The sequence below is a fragment of the Carassius carassius genome, chromosome 8 (assembly GCF_963082965.1).
Source record: "Carassius carassius chromosome 8, fCarCar2.1, whole genome shotgun sequence".
Classification (NCBI taxonomy): Eukaryota; Metazoa; Chordata; class Actinopteri; order Cypriniformes; family Cyprinidae; genus Carassius; species Carassius carassius.
The window spans coordinates 25,186,051-25,213,809 of record NC_081762.1 but is presented as its reverse complement, the minus strand read 5'-3'; the positions used below and the strand labels follow the sequence as shown (position 1 = coordinate 25,213,809).

Below are 27,759 nucleotides of genomic sequence, written 5' to 3'. Positions count from 1 at the left end.
TAAAACACAGTCGCGCCGATATGTCAATCCAGACGCGACCCAGACAGACCTCGGCCCTGAGGCCCAGCCGTGAGAGCCGCGTTCTGATTGGCTGGGCGCATCCTTCCTTTTGAGACTCGCCCTCCTATTGGCTGGAGCTGTGAGGACTCCACTCGCACAATGTCTACCCGCTTTTGTTATTGTAGCGAGCGGCCAGGATGCGGAGACAGCGAGCCTGATAGACCGCTATCGACTCTGATACACTCAAATTAGATGTTGGGAGGGGGAAGGGTACACGATTTACTACCTCTCCGTCCTCGTCCAGAAGACAGCTTTTCGCTATCCTCCAACAATACGACCGATGTGTAAGTATTTTAACATTTTTGTGCATCTGTGTTATTCATTTTTAAGGGCACGTTGCACCGTTGGAGACCGTATCAGAAACTGCGCGTATTCTGTGATGCATTTCGTTAGTTAGAAAGCATATTGCGTCTGGCCGTGTTTTAATAACTCATTTTTGCCCTTGTCTGAGCTTTGAAATAGCCTATTTAGTAACTGTCTAGCGTTTGAATGCTGTCTCGAGACGCTGAAACGTCCAGCCTCTCACAACAAGTCCGCGAGCAGTTCGTTCATTCAACAGTTCGCCTTGATTTTATTGACCCGACTAGTTAGTTGGTTTGCATGTCACCTTAAACATGCTCCAGTCCAGCAGGAGCGCGTGAAACGTTTAGAACGTTTAGAACGAGGACTCGATGACGTCACGTGACCGCTGCGTTTGTTTGCCTGCAGAGCAGTCAACAGTTTGGCTTTAACTTTGCATGACATTTCATGAGCTGTAATGTTATCCTATAGTGCGCTGGCAATGTGTTGGATGAAGTGTAGTCTAAACATTAAGGCTTACTATTGAATTAGTCCTAATGTTATGATTATTTCATTCAGTGTATACAATATTGCATGTTAAATCTGTTAAAGAAAGTCTATGTCTTAAAATGTTACCATAAATCAGTATGTGGTCTCTAAAGCTGGGTTTGGATCCAAATGTCCTTTAGAATCAGGTCGCCATGCTTTAGTCAAGTACACTGTATATGATGAAATAACAGAGTAATACACCCAGATAAGAAGAAAGGAATAATGCATGCGTGTTTCTGTCAGAAGAAACTAAAAAGAAAACGCTTTCTCTAATATTAGAGCATATGAAATCCCTTCATCTGATAGCATTATATATTCTGTGACAGTTTTAATGTAAAGTTGTTCCTCTGGTGCTCTGCCTAAAGGGCCACTTGTGCAGACACGGAGAGCATCGCTGAGTCGTCTGATAATAAGGGTCTCAGAGAAGCTCCCCCCAGATTAGAGTTGATGATGCTCAGAGATCTGAAGTGTCAGGATCCGTCAGCGCTCCACCATCTCTCAATTACCACTGCACTCTAGAAATCTCGCACTTTTGCACTTGCAACATCTCATGCAAAGATCACAGGGGTTTTCATCACCGAAACATGAAGTTCTGCCTCTTATGTACAGAGAATACAAATTCAAGTTCATCACTGCTGTATAAACCACCTCTCTCACTTGCAGCATGCAGTAAATGTTTTTTTTTTTTTTTTTAAACCACTTTTATTTTTCCTATTTTAGTTTATTGTGCATGGGCAACTGGGAGTATGTGCTCTGTTCTGACCAAGCAAAGTCATATTTACGAGTGCAGATCAAATCAAATCAAATTTCTTGATAAAACATGAGTTGCCGTGTTGTGATGTTGCAAGGGGAACACTGTGGAAACACTGATCTGTAACATAGATATCATAGGCCTGTCTGTAACCTATAGAGATCAGTGAGAGGATAGCAGTTCTGCAGGGAATAATGCAAGTTAATTTGTTTTTACATGCTGAATTTATCAATGTGTATTCAGATATGCTTTGGGGCCCTCTGTTCACAATCGCTTTGTTTTGTTTGGGCTAAATCTTAAATGCAAATTTATAATAACAAAGGCCCGACTTGGAGTTTCACATGGCTCCTTACACTAAATGCTAATGCTTTTTGGCTTTTTTAAACATTTTAAATATTTGGAATTGCATACTTATTTACTACTCTTACTATTTACGCAGTATTTTGTATGCATGCTGTGCAAATATGCAGTTTTTGTATACATGGAGCAGACAATGTGCAGTATTATGAAAAACACACTGTATGGAATACTGTATCCCATAATCCAATGCACTTAACTTCCATTTCCAGTGTGACAAATTATCTTTTTTTGTAGACTCATTATTTGATCAAACTGCCAGAAGACTGACATTTTTATACAAAATGTAAGCGACATGACAGCGCATTCAGGAAAAGGAATTAAAAACACACAGTTATATGGACTGTTAACCCCAAAATTAAAATTCCTGTCATTAATTACTCACCCTCATGCCGTTCCAAACGCGTAAGACCTTCATTCATCGAAAGAACACAAATGACAATATTCTTGATGAAATCCGAGAGCTCTCTGACCCTCCATAGACAGCAATGCAAGTGACACATTCAAGGCCCAGAAAGGTAGTAAGGACATCGTTAAAATTGGTTCAAAGACTGACACAGAATAGAAAAAAATATTGAATAAAGTTGTTACAGTTTTGTTTCCTTTGCACACAAGATGTATTCTCCAAGCTTCATTGGCTACAGTTGAACCTCTGACTATTTTAACGATGTCCTCACTATTTTTCTGGGCCTTGAACGTGCCAGTTGCTTTGCTGTCTATGGGAGGGTCAGAAAGCTCTCAGTTTTCATCAAAAATATCTGAATTCGTGTTCTAAAGGTGAACGAAGCTCTTACAGGTTTGGAACGACATGAGGGTGAGTAATTAATGACAGAGTTTTCATTTTTGGGTAAACTATTTTATGCAACTGAGCAAAATCATAGCTTTGAAATATTGAGCGATTCAGCCACTGATGTCCATGAAGAATAACTACGGCACTGACAGTGTGTTGGCACACTAGATGCAGCTTGTAAGAGTCATGTGTTGATGCTGCTGTTCTGTTTTCCCATCTGTCAGAGCAGCAGGATGTCCGTGAACCCTCCCAACAGTAATGACGCCTGCCTCAGCATCGTGCACAGCCTCATGTGTCACAGGCAGGGCGGCGAAAACGAGGGCTTCGCCAAGCGTGCTATCGAGAGCCTGGTCAAGAAACTGAAGGAGAAGAAGGACGAGCTGGACTCCCTCATCACGGCCATCACCACCAACGGAGTCCATCCCAGCAAGTGCGTGACCATCCAGAGGACGCTGGACGGACGCCTGCAGGTGAACCACGCTTACAGTAACTCACGTTCAACTATTAACATTCGCTTTAATGCTCTAATGCAGTGAATTCAAGGAATGTTAAGGCTGAATGGACTGAATGGATGAGTCATGTCTTCATTTGGCAGGTTTTCTCGTCTGCTTTACTCAGTGTTAGATGGTTTTTTCAGACAGGCATTGAACTGCTGTTTTAGGCTGTCATTCTGTCAATGTGAAGGTTTGATCGGACATGACACAGCGGTAAAGGTGTTTAAAGGGTATTAAAGAGGATGTGTCTTTGTCACAAAAAAACTAGCAATAGGCTAGTTTGGCCAGATCGATTATTTGGTAGACATAGGCTGTTTAGTGCTGTCAATAAACAATGTATTCTTAAAGAAAAAAAAGGTAATAGTGTAAATTACAGCTGTAAAAGAGTAAATGAAGCATTAAAAAAAAAAAAAAAAACCCAAATGGTTTAAAATTAAGAAATCCAGTATTTTTATTGAGGTAGCAATGCTTTGGTCATCATTTGTGACAGCGGTTACAAATGAAACATGAATGAAACAAAAACAAGTAAATAAATAAATAACATTTTGTTCATGCAAACTGCCTCAGATCGATCCTCTTTTCTGGGTAAATATTGTGTAAAATAATAAAATTCAGATCTAGTTTAGGATCAATAAATTGCATTATATTTACTGGACACTCGTCCTCCCAAGTTTGGTGTTGGTAATGTTTTTTTATTATTATTTATTTTGGAAAGAAGTCTCTCACCTATGCTGCATTTATTTGATCATAAATTTAGCCAAGACAGCAATATTGTGAAATATTATTACCAGTTAAAATAACAATTTTCTATTTGCATATATAATTAAAAATGTATTAGATTTTTGTTTGTATGCATCACTGTATTTTCAGCATCATTCCTCCAGTCTTCAGTGTCACATGATCCTTCAGAAATCATTCTGATAATATTAATTCTAATTTAATGCCCAAGTAACATGATTATTAACATTACATTATAAATGTCTTTAAATTACATTTATGCATTTGGCAGACACTTTTATCCAAAGCGACTTACAGTGCATTCAGGCTAACATTTTTTACCTAACATGTGTTCCCTGGGAATCGAACCAACAACCTTGCGCTTTTAAAGCAGTTCTCTACCTCTTGAGCCACAGGAACATTTACTGGAACATCTTTACTGTTTCCTTTGATTAAATTAATGCATCACTGTATTTAATAAAAAAAAAAAAAAATCTCTCAGACCCCAAATATTTTAATAAAACCACACCTAGAACTTATATTGATTGCAAATACAAGTCATAAGCAACCAACATTTAGTAAACACATTTTACCATATTTAAATTCATACCACAGAAAAACAGCCCAAAAAAAAATAAAAAGATTCACCGTCTGTCCCGCTCTATAGATATCGGCTTTGGCATCTGCCTTTTAAAACTCGTAACAGTCAACCACTGTATAAACTCCCTTTCCCCAGTCTAGAATAACTTTGGAAAGTGTGTTTTCCAACTTTGTTCACACAATTGTGTTTCCCCTAATCTATTTGTGAATCCTGGGAAAAATAATGCCAGCCAAAGTAAATAATCAAGGCATTGTCCATTGAATAAACGTAGTGTTAGGGTGTTGTTTTGAGGCCCAGCGCTCATCGCATCCACACCTCCCACATCTGAACATACGGCTTTCATATGGAGACCATTCTAGCCGCAGCTTCAGCCAATCCTAATAGCTTCCTGCCTCTAGCATCGGTCTGCATGGATACTAGATGATTGACAGCTGCTACAAAGAGAGACATTCATCACTAGGCCTTCGACTGTAAACCTCAACAACCTCAAAGTAAAAGTGCTGGTTTATATGGAGAAGGACAATGTGTGTGCAGTTTCCCCAGCCTTTAGTACGGGCAGATTTAGAGGGAGGGGTGGAGGACAGGCTGGGAAGGTTGTTTTGTCTAAAACACAGGAAAGGGGCTGGGTTAAGTTAAGGCCGTCTATTTTTTCCTCTGTGTAAAAGGGCTGCTGGTAGATAGTCCATGCTATTCTTTACACACAAGATGTGATGATATCCAGGCAACACAAGGGAAAAAACATGTATGTGCTGTGACAGAGGATCTGGTGAAGTAAAGCTGAAATACTGAGTCAAGACATAATGTGTCACCTTTATTGACCTTATCATAGACCGAGAGAGCATGGGAAAAAAGAGACCTTAAGATACTATTGTAAAAAAGCTGTATGATACACACACATACCTCTGATCTGTTTTTCATCAATATTCTTATCACAAACATTATTATTGCACCAAGTTTGAATCATTATGATGTAATCTATAGAAATGAACAATTACTTGGTATAGGATTTTTTAAATGATAATTTATAGATATTTTGTAAATGTATTTTTGTTTTTACTTGATTGCATTTAATGTGCACTTGTAGTCTATGATTTCCATGGCAAATTAACATTTTGACTTTCAAGTACGTTTAAATCATTATGTTTTAATAATGTTTTATCGTGCGTTAGTGAAATGCATTCATTTTATTGTATTGACTAACATACTAAAGCTCATGTAAAGTACTTGATTATAATTGTAACTGTAGTGTGTTATTCAACATTTCATTTATTGTTAATATGTTAACATTAAATGCACAAATATCAATATTCAATGTTAATATAATGTGTTAAATATGCATCTTCATCATAACAATGTGCAGTTAAAAATATATTTAAATACATGACATACAAGATTGAATAGAAATTACATTCAGTTATATTTTAGTTCAGCAGCACATTTTAACCATATTTCAAAGACAATAGAAGTTATTATGAAATCCTAATTGTATCAGAAAGCACTCTCAAGGTCAGCCATGCATTTAATATAAATTTGAACAGTAAAATGTTTTTATTTAATTGCAATTAACATGCAAAAATGGTCTGAAAACATTACGTTAATATATTTACTTAAAATAATACTATATGATTGTATTATACTACTAGGCCCCACTTTATATTAAGTGTCCTTAACTACTATGTACTTGCATTTCATGTCAATTTAAAAAGTGTTTTGCATGTTTTGCCTAACAGTATATATAAAATATAATTATATTTAAGTAAATACTAGTATTTAAAGACACCTATATTAAAAATAGTGGGACCTGCTATATTGTTTTATATTACACTGTGCTTCTTTTTCACTAGTGGCTGTCGTAAATCTCAAATCTCAAAAATGTTCATTAAGCATTCAAATATTTGTTTAAATTATATAAATTCATATTTGCTTAATGCTGATGGCAAACGAGAAAGTATTATAATGCTTGCCTTTCTCTTACTAATAGGCCTAATATAAAAACAATCGTTATAATACTATCTGTATATATAAATTTCTTTGTTTAACCGTTCTATCTGATTATTAGACAGACTTCTATCCGTATTAGACAGAACAGAACCGCCGTCAAAATAAAAGTCCCACTTAGAACACATCGGCTTTTGAAAATAGCCAAATATCGGCCGATATATCGGCCAACAACTAGTATTATTCATCAGAACAGGTTCACTAATGTTTGTCAGATGGGTTTCAATATGTAGGTTTTATAAAGTTGGATTTTTAAGCTTTTATGTTAATTCTAAAAATAAATAACATTAGCATTTGTATGTATAAGGTAATGTATAATTTAAATGTGTAATGTAATGGAGATGTGCACCTGGTGTAATTAGGCTTTAGTGACCAAGGAGACTCTATTGTCTGCTCTGGGGTTTGAACCCTGGCCCTTTTGGTTTGCAGCCCCATCACATTTGTGTCTGTGTTTCAGTGCTTCTGCCGAAATGGCACTGACAGCTGGATTTATCCCTCTGCTCAGCTCTCTCTCTCGTATCACGCTGCTAGCGCACAACTGTAGTGTCATGCCTCTAGTGTTAATCTACAGAGGATTATCATATCACACACGTCCTCCTGCAGCTGTGATATGCAGTCAAAACTCAACACATGACCTTATGCTCAATGTGCTTTCAGGATCATGTGACGCTCTTTTGTCATACTGCTGCATTCCTGTCACATACGTGCTGTGTTCAAACATTTTACTGTGTCTTTAGCAGAAGTTTGACTTGTCATATGAGCCACTTCACTCATATGGGCGACATGAGTTTGTTCAGTTCCTGATCTCGGTTCCCATCTTTCAATAATAGACATGCAGGCCAAAAGAAAAATGTTAAACAGTTCCTTTGCTGAAGAGTGTGAGGAATCGATAGTCAGCTAAAAAGAATGACATTATATAAAAAAATATAAATTTTGTTTTTAAAAAATTTTGTTTTTAAAATCACATGTATTTCAAACAGTTTAAATATAATAAAATGTATAAAAGTAGTGCTGTCAAACGATTAATCGCGATTAATCGCATCCAAAATAAGTCATTTTGGATTATGCACATTATTAATTTATTACATTATGTATGTTGTGTACTTTGTTTATTTATTATGTATTTATAAATACAAACACATGCATTTGTATATACTTAAGATTTTTTTATATTTTAAATATATTTATATATAATATAAATTATATGAATATAAATATATACATGTAAGTATTTTTCCAAAATATATATATTTTTTTAATGTATTTATATATACATAATAAATAAACAGCAAACAATGATATTGTGTAAACAAATCTTTTATTTTTGATGCGATTAATCGCGATTAATCATTTGACAGCACAAATAAAAAAAGTTATTGAAATAAGGCTGAAATGAAATAAAATATAAATATCAGATGGAAAAATAAAAAACTGAAATTCAGTAATATAAATGTATACATTTATTAATATAATGCATAATACATTAAAATTTAATAATAACATTTAATATTCTAGGTAGAATTACTGTTAGAAAACACATAAAATGACTAAAACGTAAGCCAAATTTAAACTGAAAATATAATAAACTACCATAAATTATAGCAATTATAATTTCCTATATTATAATTAGTAAGTAAATAATATTTAAATAACACCGTAGTGATCCCATAATTCAGTAATAGATTAAAATTGCTTGTGCTTGATAAGGCATGCCTTAATGATTATGAAAATTAAATTAAACCAAATCGTGACCTGAAATCAGTTATCATAGCGTATGGCTGCATCCTTTCAGTGTAATCGTGTGAAATATTTAAACCACTAATACAGGTTTTATATTAGCGCTGGGAACATTCAACGTTTTAATTGGTTTAAAAAAGGGCCCATGACTGGTTAATATCTACATAATGATTGTGCAGTACTTAACAGATTATTTAGTATTATAATCCTCATTAACTCTTCCGTTTCTTTTTCCCTCATGTGTTCTTCCCACAGGTTGCCGGTCGTAAAGGTTTTCCTCATGTAATCTACGCGCGGTTGTGGCGCTGGCCTGACCTTCACAAGAACGAGCTGAAGCATGTGAAATTCTGCCAGTACGCATTTGACCTCAAGTACGATAATGTCTGTGTGAACCCTTACCATTATGAGAGAGTGGTGTCACCCGGCATCGGTGAGTCTGTCCTCACACACATCACTGAGTCTCATGCTGTTCATTGCCATCAGTGCAGGAAAACAGGCTCTAATAAGTGTTTCTCTCTTTTTTCTCTCATCTCAAGTTGGTCTCAGTCTTCAAAACACGGGTAAGTGATGCAATAATCAGTGTCGGGGAGTAACTAGTTACATATAAAGGAATTTCATAATTTAATTACAAAATAAATGTAATACTAATCAGTTACAGTTACTGAGAAAAATGTTAACTAATGGAAAAGGGTTACATCTGAATTTTTACAAACAATGACACACGCACACACATACACACAGACAGATTTAATTGATTTCTTTCCCAAAATGCACTGATTGCTCTAAAATATGAGACACCAATGTTTCAGGAGTTTTCAGGAGACACAGAATAGGACACATACTACTTCTATAACTGTTTTATATATATGCTTTATTTTTTAAGATGCTTTTTTATTTTATTTTTCAGGGCATTGTTAGATGCCGGTGTTTCCTGTCATGCAAAGATTTGATTTAAAAAACAGTATCATAACTATTAAACTATATCTTGTTATGATTTTAAATCTGTATATAAACACACACACACACACACACACACACACTTTGGTTCAAATGTTTAGAACAATTAACCTTTTTTTAGTTCTTGAAAGATTCTCTTATGTTCACCAAGGCTGCATTTATTTGATCAGAAACTGTAATAACAGTAATAATAATATTGTAGAATATTATTTCAATTTCAAATAACCGTTTTTCTATTTAAATATATTTTAAAATGTAATTTATTTCTGTGATGCATAGTTTATAAAATCCTTCAGAAATCATTCTAATAGGCTGATTTGCTGCTCAAGAAACATGGTTATTAAAAATGTAATTATATCAGGCTTTTAACTTAAAAAAAAAATTCATTTCATTCATTCATTTCTTTTCATTCATTTAGTCATTTATCAGATGCTTTTTTAGAAGCGATTTACAAATGAGGACAACAGAAGCAATCAATTGTAGTATTAAAACATCTAAAAACAGATCCAGAACTAAAAGCTAAAACTGTATAAATACTACCTATACACATTTTAAAAATAAAGGAATTATATAGAAATGACAAATGCATACAGCAAAATTTCAAAACGTAACATTTAAATGAAAAAAGAAAAATATTAAAGAACAAAAGGTATAAGAGTATAATAATGATTCTACCATAACACTAATCCCCAAAAAACATACAGTGTATGTACAACCACACGCACATACATATACATACACATTTATAAATTCTCTATATATTTAATTTCCATTTAGTTTGTTGAAGTATTGAAATAACTCAAATGAAATAAAACTAAAACTTAATATAAGACCTATACAGACATAATAAAATTCAGACATAACTTTTAAAATTCAATTAAATAACAAATACAAATAATACAATTTAATCGACAGTAGTTTATCAGTAATCTTACACTTACACATAGTAAGAAATATTTATTATTATTATTATTATTAATATTAATATTAATATTTATTATTACATTTGATTGATAAATCAAATGATACATTATATAAATTATTAAATATATATTTTTAAATACACATTTATTGAAATCTTCATAATGAACACATAAAGTTGCAAAATTATTTAATATTAAACATGATGATAAACAGTGTTATTTTGTGTTTTTCTACAAAAAAATGACTTGCCATTTCACACAGGTTCAAAAAAGATTCACTGACTCAAATGAAGTCCCAAATGAATCTGCAATTTATTTTTTTTATGAACTGACTCCGTAACTGATTCAAGTTGTCCTCTGGCTGGTATGTAGGTCCCATTGGCAGACTAATAAAGGAAGAGTACAGCCACGACTGCATCCAGATGGACGTCCCCCCAGGCCTGCCTCCTCAGCAGGACCACCAGGGGGCGATGAATCTCCCTCCTCCGGACCACTACGGCCAGTCCCTTGCTCCTCTACAGCTGCCTTCAGAGCCCAGCCGCGCGCCCCCAGCGGTCACCCTTTACTCCAACATGCCCCTCTCCCCCGCCGGTAAGAGCTGGACCACAGCTGTTGTAATCAGCACAGTGTCATCTTCCAAACTCTCATGTCTTTCATCTTCAGGCTCTATGATGCAGATGCAGGGAGGTCACGGTGTAGGCTTACTTCAGATTGCGTCTCCTCAGGGTCAAGTCATGACCCCTACACCTCCCCCCTCCACCCCCACACATGGACCCCCACAGACCCCCGTCCCACCCCAGCCTCCACCCAACCAGAACGGCTACAACGGCTCCAAACACTCCCAGACGCAAGGCTCCTTTCACAGTGAGTATCACACTAGTCCCAACCAATCACAGCGAGACTACTGATACATTTATTTACTGATAAAGATAAGTTTGTGTTAATTTGTTAGAAATGCCATGTTAACATGTACATCATTTTCTGATTGAGGTTATAATAACAATAAATTATGCATAATTACACTATTTGACTTCATCCTAAAAACAATGAACAAAAAACCCAGTTTATTTCTCTTTTCTTTAATCTTTTCTTTAATCTTTCCCTCTCTAGCTTGTACTTATTTGAACAATGTTTGAAACTTGGTATTTCGAGCACTTCCTGTGTCTATTCGCCTCTTTAAGATGAATTGCTTGATGTATTCCCTAATTGTAAGTCACTTTGGATAAAAGCGTCTGCTAAATGAATGAATGTAAATGTACTTGCAAGTAACCCTAAGCCAAACCCTAATCCTAACTCTAACCATAGAGTAAGTACATGTAGTTAAGGAATATTACTCAGTAATTAAATGTATAATTACACTGTAACAAGGACACCTTTATATGAAGTGTATACCAAATTTGCATTTTCATTAAGCACGTCTGCTGTTTTTGTTCAGACCAATGTGAAAATCCAGCCATATGCACTGTAGCAAATGCTAAAGCATTATAAAAAACTAAATAATTAAGATATATTTGTTATTTAATATAATAATTGATTAATAATAATGGTTTAAAATAATATCTGAGGCTGAAAAGAATTTTATCATTTTGTTTTTGTGAAAACCGGTATCTAAACTGTAAGTAAAGCTTTTCACAATCATCTTTAAAAGGTTTTAAAAAGTCTGAAATTAGATTTTAAAAATCCTGCAGATACCCTGTAATAATAAGTTAAGTATAATTTTTATCCTGTTATATTGTTTAATAAATAAAACCTTTTCTGTCGATTATTATTGTTTTAATATTTTTAATGTATTATTAAAGTTATTTATATTCTTTATAACCTTTATTTATTTTACAATTTTTCAGTTTTATTTTACATTTTGTTTACATTGTAGTAATTTTGTGATGGGCTTTTGACTTATTTTTATTATTATTACTTTTTAAATATTTTTCTTTAGCTTTACTTTTTTTGTAGTTTTAGTAATCTGTGTTTTTCACCTAACATTTTATGATTTAATTTCAGCTTTATTTCAATGAATGAAAGCTAATTTCAGTATTAGTTAATAATAAGATCCTGGTTTGTGTTTCTGTAGCCCCGCCCACAGTGAAATCTCTTCGATCCAAACTCAACTCCTCAAAGCTGTATATCACACATCACGTATATTGGCCGTGGTTTTGGCATGCACTTTCTCTTTCAGTGTAGACCGATAAAACACTTGTCGCTGGAAACTTGTGGTGTCATGTCTGTTTAGGTGTTATGTGCTTCATATACAAACCTTTCTCATCTTTAAATTGCTGCAGCAGCAACCTGGACAGGCAGCAGCACAGCCTCCTACACTCCTGTAGGACCCCAGCAAAACGGACGCGGCCACCAGCCTCCTCTCCATCACCCACACTTCTGTACGCTCGCCTGAAACATTGCTACAAACATGTATGCAAATATACCATTATTCCTACTAGAACTGAATGAATCCATTATTATATCTGTCTCTATCAGGGTCTCAACATCACAGTTCAGCGTCTTTCCCTCCTCCAGTCTCCAACCATCCAGGTTTATAGACTCTATATAGTCTCCACTAAAACACACAATACAAAACCTTCAAATGGTCTGATATTTAAAAAACCCCAAAAGAGATGAAGTGAATACTTCTTTTCAGCAAGGACACATTAAATTGATCAAAGGTGCGTCCACAGGTCCTGAGTTTTGGTGCTCCGTCTCATACTTCGAGATGGATGTGCAGGTGGGGGAGATGTTTAAAGTGCTGTCCAGCTGTCCGGTGGTGACGATTGATGGGTATGTGGACCCCTCAGGAGGCGACCGCTTCTGCCTGGGTCAGCTCAGTAATGTGCACCGCACAGACGCCAGCGAGCGCGCCAGGTATGTGTCACGTAATGTCTCCGTGTGCTTATTAGAGCTGAGTCACATACTGAGGATTTATGATTTACTCTGTCTTGTTTTGATGCAGATGTAAAACCAACATTGTGAATATGACAATGATTTTAATGTCCTTTTTATTTAGCTATTAAGCTTCAAAGATCAATGACAGTAGACTTGTTCCACATTTATTATTTTGTCACAACTTGAATGGAATGACATTTTTAATGGCATCAAACAAGAAAGAAAGGTAGAGATGCAGACAGTTGCAAGCTATCGAAGAAAGACATTTTTGGAGCAAGGTGGAGAATCAACTAAATATTGTAGTATTAAAAAAAAGGGCACGGACTGCATTTGTTTCTGCAATTCATGACTTTTTGGCTACAGTTCACTGCACCGTGGTGTTAATGTTAAAGATGTTAATTCAAAGTTATTTTAATATTGCTTATATATAATTATAGTATTTATTTAATGATATTTAATCTATCTATCTATCTATGCAATGATGAAAATCATCAAAAGGCTGAAAAATATCAAGCTATATTGTCCAGACAAAATGGCTGTATGTGTGTGTGATATGTGTTTATTTGTGTATAGATGAATTTCACAGGTTTTATGTTTGCCTTCACACACGTCTCAAAAACATCTTACTGTGCCAGATTGACATTGTGATGAACAATAATAAACAGACAGATTATGTGAGAATAACAGCCGGGACAGAACTGTCTTTAACAAGCTGATGAAATGACATGTAAGCGTATCAACAGAGGCACATCTGGTTTTGGTTATGTAACTACCTGACATAGTTAAAGGCAGTTCTGTTTCAGTGTCTTGTCTCTCTGTCTGCAGGTTGCACATTGGTAAAGGAGTGCAGCTGGAGTGTCGTGGCGAGGGCGATGTGTGGATGCGCTGCATGAGTGATCATGCCGTGTTTGTGCAGAGTTATTACCTGGACAGAGAAGCGGGTCGAGCGCCAGGAGACGCAGTGCACAAGATCTACCCAGGGGCCTACATAAAGGTAAAAGATGAAACACTTAAGGGGTCATCATATTTTTTTAATTATTTATGTGCAATGTTAAAGGTACAGGTTGTAGGACCTGCCACTAGAGGGCGCCCTATAAAAACAATAACAATCGCGTGGTTTGATGATGCTAAGGAGCGTGGGATGATGGGATTTGTTGTCTTTTACCCAACCGCTGACGGCCATCAATCAGACGGAAAGATAAATCATGGATTTAATGCGAGTTCAATGATTTGCGTAAGTAGATTACATACAAAGTCAATGCAAAGACGTGATCAGACTATGGATCAGACGCGTCCTAGCGCGGGTCTAGAGACGCAATGCCCCGCGTTTGGCGTGTATGCCCCATAATACTAATCTTGTTGATCGTTTTAATAGCATAGGTTTTCTGTAAAGATACAAATCAAAACAACTCATCTGTCGAGTAAAACACTTGCAAGATCGGCATCTCTTTCTAGTTGAAGTTTGTCGCGAAGCTACTTTCGCATTTGTCCATGACACTGTTGTCATGTGGTTTCTACGTCAGTAAAGGCGGTAACAAAGGGTAGCTAGCCTCATTAGATTCATAGCCATGCTACATGCTCCGATACAGTAGGTGGCGGTAAGCACCTGGTAAGCCATGGTTGCAATTTTCTCATGATTTACAAGTAGTTGAAAACATTAGAGATATTGTTAGTAATCAGCTGGACAAAATATATAACACTAGCCTAGTGGTTTTTGGATATTTTACTGCAAATATATTGTACCTTTAATAGTGCCAGTCAAATAGCATTGACTTGTGTTGAAAAAGTGGGTGAAGTTTTGAGCTTTGAATTACATTTTTTTAAATTTGTATTTTATCTTCGCATTACTTGTTAACTACAAAAAAAACATCGATTAAACAAATTACTAAATACAACGATTAAAATCGAAATAACTTTTTTTCACATTAATAAATGTATATATTTAATTTGTCTAATTTGTATTTGATCTTTGAGATATAGCTTTTTTCTAGTTAAAAAGTAACACTTCAAAATTCTAAATTTAAATAAATCACCTTTTTTAATGATTTAAATGTTGATGAATTTTTATAGGAATATATAAATAAATGGATGAAATATTTGATCTAAATTACATAATGGATTAATTTAGACCAGCTGCTTATGTAATGTATCTAATAAAATGAATGTGTTTGTGGTTAAAACCTTTTTCATGTAACAAAATAAGGCAACTAAAGCTTCTACAAGCATTTAAATGATTTATTTGTCAATTAGAATTTTTTTATTTTTATTTTAAGCATAACAGCATATGTTACATTTTATGTACAAAAAAAAACTGTATTTAAAAAATGGAAATAAGTAACTTGTCAATTTATTTATTTGTCCATTTGAAAAGTTATTAAAAAATGTAATTATTGTTTTTGTGTAGATAAAATTTAAAATGTAGTTACATATAACAATAAATTAAAAATACATTTTTAAATGCAAATAATGTAAAATATAAAAAAAAAAATTAAATGTAAAATAAATTGAGACAAGTTCCTCATTTAATTTTTGAAAAAAGATTTTTCGGTCTGTTTTCATAGTAAATGGTAGTGCAATCATGCTGTTTTTATTATTACATCTTAGAAAATCAAGGAAAAGTTCTCCTAATATGGCCCCTGTGGTTCCAGCCTCGATGGCCAGTGAATACCTTTGTGCACTTGAGAGCTCTGTATGTATTTTTGCTTCTTGTCACATTAGATTTGCATGATCCAGAGCTTGACTTTTTTTTAAGCCTGTCCAGATGACTTCTCGTCAGCTGTTGTTTCATATGGGGTGAGAATTGTTGCTTTATTCCAAATAAATAGATTATGATCCACAAATAAATGTAACAAGATTCACAAAAATATATCAAATTCACAAATAAATGTACAGAGTTTCACAAAAAAATATAAAACTCACAAATAAATAAAATGAGATTTGCAAATAAAAATATATATATTTACAAATGTGTTTAATGTCACAAACACAACTCTACCTGGTATTTATTTGTGAACCGCTGTCTGTGCATTTGTAAATCACTGCACGCATTTGTGGATCGGTTCCTGTGCATTTGTGGATTTGAAACACTTCTAGCGTCGACGTGCAGATAAATCCACAAATAAGTGGACTCCACCCACCGTTTACTCAAGCCAATCAAATAACGGCCACATTGAGCTGACCAATCGTAGCACGTTATCGCTTCAACCAATCACGTTTTGGCTTACAGCCAGGGGGGGGGGGGGGCGTCTTGCCTGATCGGCCATGTTGTGCGTACTTGTCTGTAACGTTACTTGTGGACTTGTGAAATGTCATCAGTCGCTGCCCAAGTACTGTTTCCCTTTTCAAAGTTCACATCTAGCCAAGTCCAGTTCAAATCCCCGGATGTGTTCTTGCTCCGCTCCTTTTACCGAGGATGCATGGAGAGGTGACTTGTGCGGACTTGATACGGGCCATAACCCAGAATTCAGCTCGAACCAGGTTAGCATCAATGGCGGAGGAGAAAACTCACAACTGTAAGTTATACATTTCGAAATACTATTGTTGTTTTATCACAAAATGTAACGTAGTTCTAAGAGTTTTGATGCCAGAATGTTGTTTAAACTTCAAAGCTACCGTCGAATTTTGAAAATTTGCTCAGACTATTTCGTTACGAGTTGAAAAGTAGCCTAACCCTCGGCAAGTCCTCCTAAAAAGTAGCTAGGCCCTGTAACATTTTGTAAAATATGGGGCTGCCTGTGTTGATTCTGTAGTGGATAAACATTTGATATATTTTGCTTTGGGTATATCTAATGGGCAATTGTTTTGCCTGAGGGAAAAGTTTCCTAACTAACGTTTGCCTAACGATACTTATATCAAATGCAAACCTTATTTTAGAGTGCTCTTGTCATTTTAACCAAATAGTTTGCTTGTCTTTATTTAAAAATTTTTTACAAATTCTTTTATAATTGTATTATTTTTCATCAACTTAAATTAAGCATTATTTTTTATCAAGGGACTGCTGAGGAAACTCGGGCCTTGATAGAGTGGCGGGCGGCCAACGAAAGGCTTTTCACCGGGAGGCGCAATTCCTCCAAAAGTTGATGGGAGTGAGTATTCATTTTGAGTGCTTGTATAATTCCCTGCATGTCTGAAGGTTTGGAGCTAGATTTGGACAGTCTTCATCCATAAAAATGAATACGTTATTGAAGTGGAATCATGTAAATCTTTATGGTTTTGTTTTGCCTATAGGCATTTTGTTCCACTTCTGGTTTGGCCATAACTGCCAAACAGGCAAAGAAAAAATTGAATAACCTAAAAGATAAATACAAGGTAATCTGCCTGTTTCTCTACTTTCTGTTACTGAAAGAGGCTTACCAAGATGTGTGTAAAGACTTTCCGGTCATATTTGAAACCTAACATAGATGCATTGGCCCTTACATTTTATTTTGTAAAATGTAGTTTACTCCGTTTACATTTACTCTGAGACTGTAAAAAGAATAGTTCACCCCAAAATGAACATTCTGCCATTCACCTACAATTTTAAGTTGTTTCACACCTGTATACACTATTTATTTATTCTTTTTTTTTTTTTTTTTTGCTTTACACAAAGGAAGAATATTTGTAACCTAAGAGTTCTGGGGCACCACTGACATGTGTAATTTTTTGGTGCCTCAAACTGTTAGGTTACAAAAATTCTTAAGAATATCTTCCTCTGTGTAGAGCAAAAATAAAAAATGTCTAAAAGTGTGGAACAACGTGAGGTGAGAACATGACAGCATTTTGCTTTATTTCAGGAGCTTAGGGACCCACCCACAGGAAAAGGGGTAGAGGCCGGTAGTGTGACTGCTGCAACCTGGCAGTGGTACACTGCAATGGATGCTGCACTCCAGGGGCAGCACTCAGTTACTATGCCCGTAGTTGTTGCATCAAACCCACTGCCACTACAGGTGGCTCAGTCAGCACACCAGGTTCAGCCCCTTCTGTGGAAGCCAGGAGTAGCCAGCAGTCAAGAAAGAGGCGACGGGACAGCCAGGCTCTTCTTGAGTTTCTAAAAGAACAGGCAGAGAGGGAAGAGGAGAGGGAGAGAGAAGCATTGGCGAGAGAAGAGGAGAGAGAGAGGGCAGCAACAGCCAGAGCAGAGACATATGTCTCTTTTTGAAAAACTTAATAAATTCTAAATTAATGTTGTATTTAATGATAAATGATTTTATATAGATTATTTGAATAAAAAAAATAAAAATGAATGTTTCAATTTCAACCCTGGCAAATCATTGTTATAGCAACAGTGTATTCTTTATATTTACAACAAAAACACAAATAATATAAAATAATGTAATATCCAATGTCTATAGTGGTATACAATTATTTACAATCATGCAGTTAAATCTCAAGAAGAACATACCAACATTAAGAAAACGTATAAATGTATCTATACCCATCTACTTGCACATTTATTCATACCTATCTTTCTAATCAATGTCATAGCTATTTCAACTGTTTATGTTGCTCTTTTAATGAACATGACAACATCTGGAAAGGTTTACTGTCTAGATGTAGTACTGTTCAGTTAGACACCCAGGCAGTTCCACGGGAGAAGAAAGCTGAGCAGCCAGACGTCCTCGGAGATGGTTCCCTGATAGGTCCCTCTCACCCACTGCTGCATTCTCACCATCCTCGCGGTCTTCTTGTCCTTGGCTTTCCTCCTCCTCCTCCAAGAGATCACCTCCCATCACACAGATGTTGTGGAGGATACAACAGGCACCAATCACCTTTGGGGCGAACAGTGGCCTGATCTCTAGGGCCCGCAAGAAAATTGCACGCCAGTGAGTTTTTAACATCCCAAAAGTGCGCTCGATGATGTTCCGTGCTTGTGCATAATGCCTGTTGTATCGGGCTTCAACTTGGCCTGTTAATCAAAAATCGTGTAGAAAATGTGTAGTGTATTGCAAATTCATAACAGTAAAAATTTGGTTTATCGTGTGTGTGTGTCTGTCTGTCTGACATAAAAAAAGTGTTCTTACTTGCGACAGGCTGGCGGTATGGGGTCATGATTGCAATAGGATGCTGCAAGCAAGGGTATCCCCCATCTCCCAAAAGATAGTATCCAGCTGGTGAATACAAAGCCTGCTGGTACATTGGTGATCTGCGCAGCACAAGGGCATCCTGTACAGAGCCTGGATTGCCAATATACACATCTATAAATATGCCTTTAGCATCACAGGTGCCCTGTAGAATGATGGAAGGGAAGATCTTTCTATTTATGTAGCATCTTTTTTGTGGCATTGCAGGAGGAACAATCCTGATGTGGCACCAGCAGCACAGCGGAATGCCTCATGGCCAGCAAGGCCCCCCACCTCATCCATTTCCTCTGCTTTTGGAAAATGAATAATTTTGTGGAGGATGGTCATCATCTCCTCCACAACATTGTGAACAGTCCTACAAACTGTTGAAAGTGGCATGCTGAAGTCATCTGATGTGACCCTGTAGGATGCTCAACAGGCAAGCCAATAAACCGTAACAAGTACTTCAATTTCACGGCTCCATCCATGGGCTTTTTGACGGGGCAGCATCTGTACCAGCATGTTGATGCTGTTCCTGGAGAGCCTGAAAGCTGGCTTTAAATCCTCTCCAGAAAAAAACTTGACCAGGATTGGTACCTGGTCATTGATCTGTGAATACCTGCGAGTGGGACTTTGTTCCTGTTAAAATATATAGATAATATATTAAGAATGTTTTTACTTTTGTTGTATTATGTATTTGTTATATGTATTGCTTTTAAAAAGTTGTTACTATATGTACTGTCGTTGCATTGTATTTATTATATTTTTGGATTTAATATAAGCTATATACTCAGTTGTTTTAAGGATTTTGTCTAAAATTTACTAAAATCTGCCATAATTAAATCTCCCTCTAACATTTGCTCTTTTCGTGAAGTATTTCTTTATACTCTATTTCGGTTTCATTCATTTATTGATAAGCTCTAGCACAACATTCATCCCAGAGTCTAAAAGTTGTAGCCTATATGATTATTATAGATATTAAATTGTCCTGTTTGTGTTAATGCAGTAATATGATGTGCACCTAGCTATATAAAGATGATAAACTATAAACTTATTTGAGCACCACAAAGACAAATAAAAGGTGTGTGAAGTGTAAGCTAGTTAATTTAAATGTTATCAACTGTCAAACCTATTGTACTTGTCAGTTTATTTGGTATACTGAAAAATCTAATGTTGTCTCATTACATCCCTGCAATAGTTTACATAACTTTTTGTGAGATAGTACTTTGTAGTCTGTTGATAGGGTGCCTATATGATACATTATAATACATTTTTATTATGACTTTTCATTTGGATATACCTAACTAAGTCCACATAAGTATATGGGCAGTTTATGAAGAAAGAATAATTAGAAAAACGTACAATGCTAGAGAGACATGCTAATATGGCACGTCTCTTCGCCATCCTCCGCTGCATCCTGGCTTTTCTTTGAAGGATTTGTCTCCTCCGTTCGGCAGCCTCCTCTTCAGCATCTTGATAAATAGCAATTGCAATGGCAATCCTAAGCTGTTCCATTTTGATTTACACTTATTTACAATTGATTTACACTTTTCAACCGTATTATTTAAATTGTAGCTGAGTGGGTTTATTGCTAGATTGTTCTTAATGAAAAGAGGCAGTTGTTTCCACATATTTTATTTATTTTGAACGACGTAAATATAATCACAGTATTAATGTTACCTGAACCACATATTAATGTTTAATAGTTTTTAAAATAAAAAAGAGACAGTCGTTTAATATTATATTCAATTTCATTATAAATATAAAGTGAAAATAATCAGAGTAGGTAAATATTAGTTTTTTAATACTAATATATTTAATATATTGAAAATAAAAAAGAAGTTAATTCAAGTAAAACATGCATGCTGAGTGAAGCTATCAAGTACGCTGCCGTTCCATTTGTAGAATGACTGGACTCGCGTCCTCCCGTCCTCGAGAGTTCGTTCTTCTGAATCCAACTTGGCATGTCCAAACTCGGAAGGACGGAAGTCCAGACTCTGCGAACTTGGTATTGAGAAATGCCCTGACTGTCTGTTGTTGGTCTCAAGTTCGGTGTCTATTCCCGCAGTTCCCCTGGCTGTAAGCCAAAACGTGATTGGTTGAAGCGATAACGTGCTACGATTGGTCAGCTCAATGTGGCCGTTATTTGATTGGCTTGAGTAAACGGTGGGTGGAGTCCACTTATTTGTGGATTTATCTGCACGTCGACGCTAGAAGTGTTTCAAATCCACAAATGCACAGGAACCGATCCACAAATGCGTGCAGTGATTTACAAATGCACAGACAGCGGTTCACAAATAAATACCAGGTAGAGTTGTGTTTGTGACATTAAACACATTTGTAAATATATTTTTTTTATTTGCAAATCTCATTTTATTTATTTGTGAGTTTTAAATTTTTTTGTGAAACTCTTTATATTCATTTGTGAATTTGATATATTTTTGTGAATCTCGTTACATTTATTTGTGGATCATAATCTATTTATTTGGAATAATGCAACAATTCTAACCCCATAGTTTCAGCACACAGCAGCGAGGTTTCAGTATGTCATTGCTTTGCTGATAGCAGACGTGTGTGTGTGTGTTGTCTGGTTTCTGCAGGTGTTTGACCTCAGGCAGTGCCACAGGCAGATGCAGCAGCAGGCGGCCACGGCGCAGGCAGCAGCAGCAGCACAGGCCGCAGCGGTGGCTGGGAATATCCCAGGACCAGGAAGTGTTGGTGGAATCGCTCCTGCAGTCAGTGAGTGTTAAATTTAAAACCATCCTGGCACTTCAAAGCTTTATAATGGCAGGGGACAACTCTTTCTTTTCAACAGTCCAAAATAAGTCCAATAAAGCACAATCCTTCAGAATATAACATGCCTCACACGGCTCTGGGTGGTGAATTAAAGGGATTCTCCACCCACTTTGTCATTCCAAACCCGTAAAAGTTCTGTTCATCTTTGGAATTTATTTTAAGATATTTTGGATGAAAACCTGGAGGCTTGAGACTATCCCATAGACTGCCAAGTACCACAAAAGATATGAAAAGTCGTCGTCGAATACTCCATCTGCCATCAGGCGTGCAATCTGGGTTATATGAAGCGATGAGGACACTTTTTGTAAGCGAAGAAAACAAAAATAATGACTTCAATAATGATATTCAATAATTCCTTTGTCAAATGTCTCCTCTGTGTCTCTCCATATCACCGAATGCTGTGTATGCTCTTCTGTGTCCTCCGTGCCACAAGGAGGCGCTGTTTTATTTCAAATCAAAGCTATATACACGTAGAAACAGCGCATCCTTGTGGCACGGAGGTTTTACGAACGAAGCTTTTACGGGTTTGGAACAACATGGGGGTAAGTGATTAATGACAAAGTTAAACACATTATGTATTTTTGTTGTGGTTGTATGATTTACAGAAAACTCATGATGAACTCATGATGAATCCAAATGCATTATCTTTGTAAATGCACCTCATCCCAAAATATAATGACCTGCATGTGTCTACTTTATTAATCCATAAACTGGATCACTTTATAAGCTGAGTCCAAACAACAATCCGTGAAATGCTTAAAAAGCATCGTTTATGATAAGTGGACATGGCAACCCTTCAAGATCGTGCTCTGTGGAAGCAGCTTTTCAAACATAAACAAAACACAAAAGTTTACTGTAGAGAAGTTGTAAAATTATTTTATATATATATATATATATATATATATATATATATATATATAATTAATATTTTAAAAAATATTTAGGAATCCTAAATTGCTATAAAATCAAAGCCATATGTCCAAATAAATTGTTTCAAATTTGAAGTTGATATTACAAAAATTGAGGTCCCTGAGATTTTGTTTAGATGCTATACCAAGGATATCCACCAGGTGGCACCCAAACTCCATTGAATTTTCCTGCCACAAATTAATAAATTTCTCACAATATTTTGTCTGTCACAAAATAACCACAAAATATGGAACCTTGAGACTCCAACAATGTGTTTTGTCAAGATTAGAACAAAGTCTTGATTAAAAAATATTTGTAGCAAATTACAATGATTACAAAAATATGTGATAGGGAAAAACGGCAATAGAAATAGCACCAGTTAACTGACAACTTTACAACAGAACATAAGTCAAAATTGGGTAGAAATCTGTTTTGGTCATGTTTGATCATATAAACATAACAGATTTTCTTGTCAGTTCTGGAGCCTGACTTTGGGAATGTTTGTTTCCAGGCCTCTCGGCAGCAGCAGGGATCGGTGTGGATGATCTCCGGAGGCTGTGCATCCTGCGCCTGAGCTTCGTGAAGGGCTGGGGTCCTGACTACCCCCGGCAGAGCATCAAGCACACCCCCTGCTGGGTGGAGGTGCACTTGCACCGGGCGCTGCAGCTGCTGGACGAGGTGCTGCACACTATGCCACTGGCAGACCCTGGACCTGCTAACTGAGAGCCAACAATACACAGCCTACACTCACCAAACAGACACTGGACTCACTACAGTAAGCGTGCGAAGAGCTGACATGCCACAGTGTGCTTTGCACTTTTATCAGTAATTAGAATACCCATGAAAACACCACAGAAGTTCACTATTCTAAAATTCATGTTTTGGAAAGATATTTCAGTGCATTTTCTTGTTCTATCGTGAAATGTTGCATTTCTTTTCGGGTTCATCTCACAAAAACATGTCTAGGTCATATTTTGCTCTGATATAAAAAATTATATTTGCTTAAAGACAATGGAGACTGATGTTTTTTTTGCATTATGACTAGGGTTGCAAAGGGGCAGAACATTTCTTAAAATTTTCTTAAAATTCACAAATTTTCCCCAAAATTCTTGAAAGTTTCTGGAAATTTACCAGACATTCACTGCCTCTTTGCAGCCCTAATTATGACATTATTTTAAATTATTTAAGCACATTTTGCTGCTAAAATAACTGAAATGTTTCCAGATGTTTTGAGGTTGTTTGTTTATGCAGTGGTGATTCTTATCAGATTACTGTATATTTTTTATTTAAAATAATGATTTGTTTGATTTAAATTCAGCATAAATTAAGGAAGGTCCAAAAAAAAAAAAATTACAATTACAGTTATACAAATACAATAATTAATATTTGTACATTAATCTGTGTAGTTCTTTGAACAGTCAGGTAGTATTCTCATTAAATATTTAAAATAACATTTATGTTATATTTATATAAGAATAATAAAGAATACAAAATAAAAGAATAATAATGTTAGATCTATTATATCATGATAATTTTTATAATGTTATTTCAATGGAAAATGGGGGAAATAAGATTTATTATGAAAATAATTCTGTAAAAAAAGTTTTTTTTTCTCTCTTTATACAGAATATCATTTTCAATTTCTTTCTCTTTTTTTTAAGGTGAAATATGACTTTGACATGTTCTTGATGGGATTTGTGACACTCTGTTTAAATTAGATGTATATAGCTTAGCGCTACAGGTCTACTAACGAATGCAAGTTTACACTGGGTTGATTGCAGATTAAGTTCAGGGAAATAGCTTTATTGTTCATATGCCTTTCTAGCTTTGCACATCATGCAGGTATACTAAGAATCTTAGAGTCTATTAGTTTTGCAATACTGGTAGAAAAAGCTTAAAATCTGTCCTTGCAAGAATTACATTTATGGGTCAGTGTCTGAACATAAAACAAAACGCTTTTGCAGTGGCCTTGGTTTCAGAAGTATTTTTCCATTCATTCACTCCATGAGAGTTCAGAGCTACAGGATGAACATTTCAAAACATATGCATTTTGAATTTAAATGACTTTTGCATGCTATATATTTGAAGTTTATTGCAGAATATTTGGTCAAATACTGGGTAGAGAGACTGACTCGAATCTCTGTGGAGTAAATGAATGGTATTTTTGCTTTTGGAGCCATACGGTTGTGCTCTGTTACGCTCTGGCGACACAAGTGAGGAAGAGACTTTTCGACCTCCAATCAAGTTTTTTGCAAAAACTCTTGATCTCGAGTTTCACGGGTTTGGTAGCACCAACTGCCTCAGAGCAAATCACTATTCTGGCGCTGGTCACTTCAGGAAGCGTTGGATTGGTCCAGCTGATGTAGATGCAAACCTGCCTCTGAGAGAAATACTGAACCAGACAGATAACAGGACACACTGTCAAAACAAAACGCTCATCGTCTCTCTGCTTGTGCTGTGTTCCTCGACATGTGGACCTCAACTCAGCTTTGATGCAGCTTACTATCCAGGCATCTTCTTAGTTAAACTTGCAATAGCCTTCCAGCTCCTCTATTTTCATACCCCCCAAAAAAGAAGAAAAAAAAATAGTTCAGCTTTAAAACGGTGGTATTCGTATTGTGACGCAGTTCAGTGTTTGTAACCAAATCAGTTGCCATGTCACCAAAGCCAGATTACCTCATGATAATCAAGCATGAACCCAGTGGATTTTACTTTATGCCAAATTGTGTCTGGAATCTTCTACTTTCTGGACGTCATGTTCACCTCATACTTTAACCAAATTAAAACAGGGCGTGTCTTGAAACGAATGTAGAGCCTTGATGCACCGACTGACCGATTTCAAACAACGGGTTTTTGCAAACACCAGTAACTCAGCTTCAGCTTTTATCTCATCCAGAAACTCTTGTCTGGATTGTGACCAAAATTCAGCCCCATACCACTTTAACATTTTGCAAACGATAGAACATCTAAACTTCAAACTTTGAGCAAAGAACATTATGGTTTTGCAGCCTTCCCAAATTGAAATGTCTATATTATACTGCACACTTACAGTAAATTTTGCATTTATTGAAAGACCCTTCATTTTGGCTTATTTAAGATGTATGTCCAGTACAAATGCAAATATTTAGTAACTGAAAATGTAATGGTGAAAGTGGAACCACATTATAGAACGTTAAAGTCAACATGAAATCAAGATTCATCCTGTTCACTTTCTAAACACGTGTTCCTGATCTTATCTTATTGACGCAACAATAATAAATTACATTTTCAAATATGTTTAAATAGAAAACTCTTAATAATAGATTGTCAAAATATTTCATTATTATTTTTGTTTTACAGAGCCCCAGGAGACATGGGAATGGAAGAAAATATGAGATGGGAGGAAAAATTATATTTAGTAAAATTCAAAAAATTATAGTTAAATTTTATATTCTAGTATTGCATTTCACCAAGAAACCTTCTCTCACAAATGTGTGTAATTTGCGATCTCTTGCAAACATTTGTGATCTCTTATATTTGTGCTTTCATAATAAAAAAAGGTGTAAATCATTTGCGATATTGTGCAATATTTGCCATCTCTCACAAAATATTTTAGAACGTGTAAAATATTTGCGATCAAACAATATTTGTCATCTCGGAAAATATTTGCAATGTCTTGTAAAAGAAATTTGTCATTTCTTGCAAAAACATTTCAGTCTCTTAACTTTTGCGAGGTCACACAAAATTTGCCATCTCTTGGAAAATATTTGCGCTTTCATAACAAAAGCTATTTCTCTAATAAAACAATTGCAGTTTCTGTTAAAAAATGTGTTTTCTTGTAAATCATTTGCGATATTGCACAATATTTGTCATCCTTTGCAAAATATTTAAGAACTTGTAAAATATTTGCGATCTCTTGCATTACATTTGTCATCTCGGAAAATATTTGCAATCTCTTGTAAAAATAAAATTGTAATATCTTTAAATCAATCTTGTAAAACATTTGCGAAGTAAAAAAAACTATTGTGATCTCTCGTAAAACAATTGCAATGTTGCACAATATTTTGCAATCTCTTTCTTGTTTACATTTCCTATCTCTCGCAAAAAAATTGTGATTTCTCAAAAAAAAAATAGATTTTGCAAAAATTCGAAACGTCGCACAATACACGCCATGTTTTGTAAAATGCGCAATCTCTCGCAAAATATTTACAATGTTGTAAAAGATTTGCGATCTCTCGCACAACAGTTGCACATCTCATAAAATAATATACAATCGCTCATAAAACAATCGCAATTTCTTGCAAAACCTTTGCAATCTCTCGTTAAACATTTTTGTTCTCTAAGAAAAGTATTGTGTTCAACTGAGAAACTTTGCATTCTTGGGCAAAAAACAAAACAAAAACTTTGATCACAGAGAATGCAAAAGCATTCGAATACAGTTTTTCCTCCCATCAGCATGTCCCTTTAGGGTCACTGTAGTTTTCACTGCATTTTTGCATATGGCTGTGAAATGTTACGTTACGGGAGAAAATGCTTAGCAAATGGCATTTCATGTTGACTTTAATCAGTGCTTGAAAAGTGTTATCTGTGATTAGTCACAACTTAAGAGAAACTAAGGATCGTATGATGTTCTGCGTTCCCAGTATTGTTTCCTTTGTAGTAATCTTTGTGCCTTTCCTTTGTGCTCCTTTGTTCATAGGTAGATTCTGCAATTACTAAAAAGCCCTCTCCAGTGATTCTCACATTGATAATGAACATCGCAAACCTTCTATTGGTCTGAAATGTTCCAGTAGTTATAAGCAATGAAGTACGTCAGGGATGTTTTAGTCGTCTTTCGGGCTTCGTTTGGACCCCGCATGACGTTTGTAAAATGGGCGATGCAAAAGATGCAAACTCTTCATCTGCAGGGTTGTTCACATCGGCTCAGGTCACGTTGAGAATTATGAG

General features: G+C 35.7%; 1 protein-coding gene across 3 annotated transcripts; it reads left to right on the top strand.

The window, feature by feature from the left end:
- The first annotated feature begins 18 nt into the window (after positions 1 to 18).
- Positions 19 to 26,884, top strand: LOC132145628 (mothers against decapentaplegic homolog 4-like). 3 transcript variants are annotated; one of them, XM_059556769.1, is made up of 12 exons: positions 21 to 344; positions 3,016 to 3,256; positions 8,589 to 8,763; positions 8,870 to 8,893; positions 10,586 to 10,804; positions 10,877 to 11,077; positions 12,493 to 12,591; positions 12,689 to 12,742; positions 12,886 to 13,069; positions 13,916 to 14,084; positions 21,729 to 21,867; positions 23,345 to 26,884. In XM_059556769.1, exons 1-12 carry the CDS (start codon positions 253 to 255, stop codon positions 23,554 to 23,556), a joined length of 1,809 nt encoding a protein of 602 aa, XP_059412752.1. In that variant the 5' UTR covers positions 21 to 252; the 3' UTR covers positions 23,557 to 26,884. The 3 variants fall into 3 exon arrangements, with proteins under 3 accessions (XP_059412751.1, XP_059412753.1, XP_059412752.1); XM_059556768.1 differs by having other exon boundaries at positions 19 to 344; positions 10,586 to 11,077; positions 12,496 to 12,591; XM_059556770.1 differs by having other exon boundaries at positions 20 to 344; positions 3,011 to 3,256; positions 10,586 to 11,077; positions 12,496 to 12,591.
- The last annotated feature ends 875 nt before the right edge of the window (positions 26,885 to 27,759 follow it).